Source organism: Beauveria bassiana (genome assembly GCF_000280675.1).
Source record: "Beauveria bassiana ARSEF 2860 unplaced genomic scaffold BBA_S00100, whole genome shotgun sequence".
NCBI classification, from domain to species: Eukaryota; Fungi; Ascomycota; class Sordariomycetes; order Hypocreales; family Cordycipitaceae; genus Beauveria; species Beauveria bassiana.
Window position 1 is genome coordinate 6,815 of NW_007930935.1, and position 4,552 is coordinate 11,366.

A 4,552-nucleotide genomic window follows, 5' to 3' on the forward strand; every position below is an offset into this window, starting at 1 on the left:
TGTATATATACTATAGTGTTTATAATAAGTAGGTCCCTAGGAGAATCTAGAATATTCTAGAGTTTTTTCTAAGTTATTATACCTATCTCTTTTTCTCTATAAATAAGCTAGAATTCCTCTAAACTAGAAATAGAATAATAAGGTTAATAATATATTCTTTTTCTTCTATATCTTCTACCTATACCCTTACTTCTATATACCTATTAATAATTACTATAGTAGTAAAGAAAGTAGTTAGAAGAGTAAGTTACTAATATTTTAAATATAACTAAGTTACTAGAAAATAAGAAGAAAATAGCTTTTTTTACTAATATAAAATATCTTTATTAGAAAAGATATTTTATTAACTAAAGTTAAATTATAACTAACTAGAGAATTAACTAAAGTAATTAAAGTTATTTTTTTAAAATAAATTATAATAAAATATATAAAAAAAACTATTTAATAACTAAGTTATTAATACTTAAAAAAACTTAAGATTAAGATATAAATTTAAAATCCAAGTTAATAATTAATAAATATTAAAAAAGAAATTATATTAAGTTTAAAATCTTAGTTAAGTAAATTCTTATTATTTCTTTTTTTTTTTACTTTTTATTTATACCCTCCTCCTTCTTCTCTTCCTCTTAAGGTATCTTTAATATAGCTAGTACTAATGTTAACGCTAACACTTAATATTATTACTATTGCTATTACTATAATAAAGGCAGCTAAAAGAAGCCTCTAGTATATATATAGTTTATTAGCGTTGGTTAGCTACTTAGTATATATATAGAGAGGCTATGTATGTGCTGGAGGCTTCTTTTGGCTGCCTTTGTTGGTGTTGGTTAACGTCGGGCACCCCCTTATAGGCTATACCCTCTTATAGGCTACCTCTTCCCACTAAAAAACATAAAAATACACCTTTTTTAAGTAAGCTTTATAGCCCTTCTATATATACTATAATTATATAAAATTATTAATAAAATAAAGAAAAGCTTACTTTATAATATTTTAGTTTTTTTAAGTTTTATAAAAAAGTTTATAAAATAGTAATATTTAGTTAAAGTTAAAGGAAATCTTCTTTTAGTAGATAAAAATAATTTTAACTATTTCTTTTTTTAATATAAGTTTTTATATAAAATATTTAAAATTAGATAAAAAATATATTAAAATACTAAAATTTTTAAAGAATTTAGATTTTAGATCCTAGCTTATATATAAATTCTTCTTAATATTTTAAAAATTAAAGTATTTTTTCTTCTCTTATTTTATACTTACTTTTAATAACTTAAAATCTATTAGTTAAAAATACTAGATCTTTTAATATAAGAGTCTTATTAATATAAATAGTATATACTATGATTTTAAAAATTCTAGTAAATCTCCTTAAAAATTGTAAAATAATATTAAAATATTAGAGATTACTAGTAATTTTCTAATAAAGCTTAATATTTCTCTTTACCTTTTTTAACTAATTATATTAATTTAATAAAATTTATTTAGATTTTAGAAATTTTATATAAGAAAGTTTATTACTTAAGCTATTTAACTTATATTTTTAAATAATTTTAGTATTTTTCTTTATTTTATTATATAAGATTCTATTTTGGTGTAGCTACACTAAAAATGGTGGCCTAAATATGGGTGTGGCCCACAAGCGGGTGCCCGACGTTAGCTGCTGGCGTTGGCTGGCGTTGGCTGGCTGCTGGCGTTGGCTGGCTGGCGTTGGCTGGCTGCTGGCGTTGGCTGGCTGCTGGCGTTGGCTGGCTGCTGGCGTTGGCTGTATTACGCATAGCCTTTAACGCACACATAAACAGCCCTCTAACAAAGCAGCTTCTATCTAGCCACATAGGCATGTAGATTAGGGCTAGATAGAAGCTTTCGTTAGAGGGCTGTTTATGTGTGCGTTATAGGCTGTGTGTGTGTGTGTGTGTGTGTTGAAGAAGGGAGGAAGAGGTGGGTAAAAAGTAAGGGAGAAAAAATAACAGCTATTTCGCTGGCTAGATAATTGCCTATTAAGAGCCTGTTACCTGTCAGGCTTCTTGTTGCCTATCAGGGCTTTTTGAGGCCTAGCAGCGCTTTTTAAGGCCTAACAACGCACCCTGCAATATCACACAGGGCATGTCTAGAGAACCCCCCTCCCGCGTAGGTAGCTGCCAGAGTCAACAGCGCCAGAGTTAACAGCGCCAGAGTTAACAGCGCCAGCCAACGGAGTTAACAGCCGCCAGCATCAACAGCGCCAGCATCAACAGCGCCAGCTGCCGGAATCAACATCTGCCAGAGTTAATAGCCAGTTGCCAGAGTCAACAGCCAGCTGCCAGCTGCTAAAGTTATGCTAGGGCTACTACCGTATACTCCGTACTAAGTAATTAGAGCAACTGCCACGCATCTGCAATTGAGCATCATTTTTCTGCCGTTTTTTGCCCCACTTCGACCAAGGTTGAGCTTTGTTCGACCAAGGTTGAGCTGGTCCCCCACTCAATTGCAGGTCCTTTGCAGATGCGCTACGAGGTAATCATTCAAGTCAATCAACATAATTGGCTGTGAACCAAGGCTCGTTGACTGACTGGCTACAGCCTACCTCGCTGCCAATTGAATGGCTGTTGATTCACTAGCTGTTGATTGACTAGCTGTTGATTGACTAGCTGAAAATTAACTGCTGTTGATTGTCTAGCTGTTGGCTGACCGGCGGCTGATGATTAACTGTTGATGATCAACTGCTGTCGATGGTCAACTACTGTTGATGATTTACCGCTGTTGATGATTTACCGCTGTTGATGTTTTACCGCTGTTGATGATTTACCGCTGTTGATGATTAACTGCTGTTAATGATTAACTGTTGATGATTAACTGCTTTTGATGCACTGGCCTGTTGATTGAGATGGCTATTAAAGTAACTCATTACCCCGGAATTGCATTCTCGCTACGGCCAGATAAACACTAACTAGTGCCTTGCAGGCAACTCACACCAATTTTTTAAACCAATCAATCAATCAATCAATCAATCAATCAATCAATCGCCTTCGCCCTCGCTTGGCACTTGGCTGACCACCCGTCTTTTCGTCTTCAACGCCAAACTCTGCTCTCAAAGGACCGTGACAACCCGTCTGTCTCTCACCAGCGTTGTGAGGACGGAGCGCAACGCCTCAGCGTTTCGCACACACTTATTGCCTTCGGAATCAATGAACTCAAAGGTTTTTTGGGTGGCATCTCTGACCAGCCTGCCATTTCTATCCATCAAATGCCCCGCGGCATTGATATCTCCCACGATGATGAGCCCAGACCGCGGGCGAGTCATCGCAACATTCAGTCGCGCCGGATCCGTGGTGAATCCAGGACCCGAAGCCACCGTGGTACCCATGACAAGGACAATTATGTCATTTTCTTGCCCCTGAAAGGAGTCCACGGTGGAGGGACTGGGCATGCTGCTGAGAATCGGGCCATACTTATTACGCCCCTTGAGTTGCTGTTTGATCTCAGCAACATTGGCAGCGTAGGGTGAGAGTATGCTGATGCGCGCAGGATCCACCCGCGTGGCCCTGATGAATCCGGCGATAGCATCCAGAGCAATTGTCACTTGCTTGGAATTCATTCGGGAGCCGCCGGTCATGTTATCTTGCTCGGTTATGGAGTTTGGGCAGTGCAAGAACACTGGTCGAAGCCTGTCGCTGGTAGGTGGAGCAGCGAGCACTGGAAACACTCTCCGCAGGTATCTCTCGAGATCCCGCCCAATCTGGAACTCTGGCCGCGAAATGTTGCAGCTGGCACTGTAAGTAAGTGGGACATCCGGGTAGGTGACTGCGGAAGGAATGTCAAACATTCCCTTGGCCATGCGAAGTTGTCGATTCAGACGATATACCGGCATACCCATCGCCTGAAATTTCAGCAGAGCCGAGATTTTCCCGTACTTGGCGAAGCGATTGCGGTATTCACCTTCGGCGGTACCCTTGTCCATCGACGAAATGACAGTGGGTGGCAGCTGCATGTGATCGCCGCCAAGGAAGGCCGGCTGCATCGTGTTGCCCCAGACATCGTAAAGGTCGGCGCAATTCATGTTGCCAGCCTCGTCTATGGCAATGGCCTTGGCATGCCAGTGCTTCCACATCGCGTACTCTCGAACGTTGTGAGAAGCGGCGGGAGTGACGCACAAGACGTCGACATACTGAAGCAACTTCCCGATGTAGTTGGCGAATTGTTTCTTGTCCAGCCCGCCGGCCTCGTTGAACGCCGGGTCGTTGAAGGCCGCCCAACTCATCTTGCCTTGTGCAACGGCACGCAGTCTCGCCGTAGCTGCCTCAACAGGAAGGTCGCGCAAAGCCCAAAGTCCAGCACTATCGTCATTTTCGAGCTTTCTCACGGCAGGAGAGCCAAGCACCATGAGCAGCCAGTACGTAGGTGACAAGTGTAACTTCCATCGAGAGTTGGAGTTATCAAGGAGCATGTGGTCCGGCACGGCAGCGTCGCCTAAGCTTGGGTCTTGGAGCAGTGCTTTGATAGCTACCAGCTCAACCTCCAGCTTGTAGCCACGGACGACAGTCAGACGGCGGTAAGAAGGTGCCTCTTTGTCCGT

At 40.4% G+C, this 4,552-nt stretch overlaps 1 protein-coding gene across 1 annotated transcript in view; it reads right to left on the reverse strand.

Moving 5' to 3' along the window:
• Positions 1–3,067: 3,067 nt before the first annotated feature.
• BBA_10212 (nonsense-mediated mRNA decay protein, putative) overlaps positions 3,068–4,552 on the reverse strand; it is a gene marked incomplete at both ends in the record, with an annotated part of 3,371 nt that continues 1,886 nt past the window's right edge. Inside the window, one exon of the mRNA XM_008605309.1 lies at positions 3,068–4,458. Coding sequence (XP_008603531.1) covers positions 3,068–4,458 — 1,391 coding nt within the window. The remainder of the gene's footprint in view (positions 4,459–4,552) is intronic.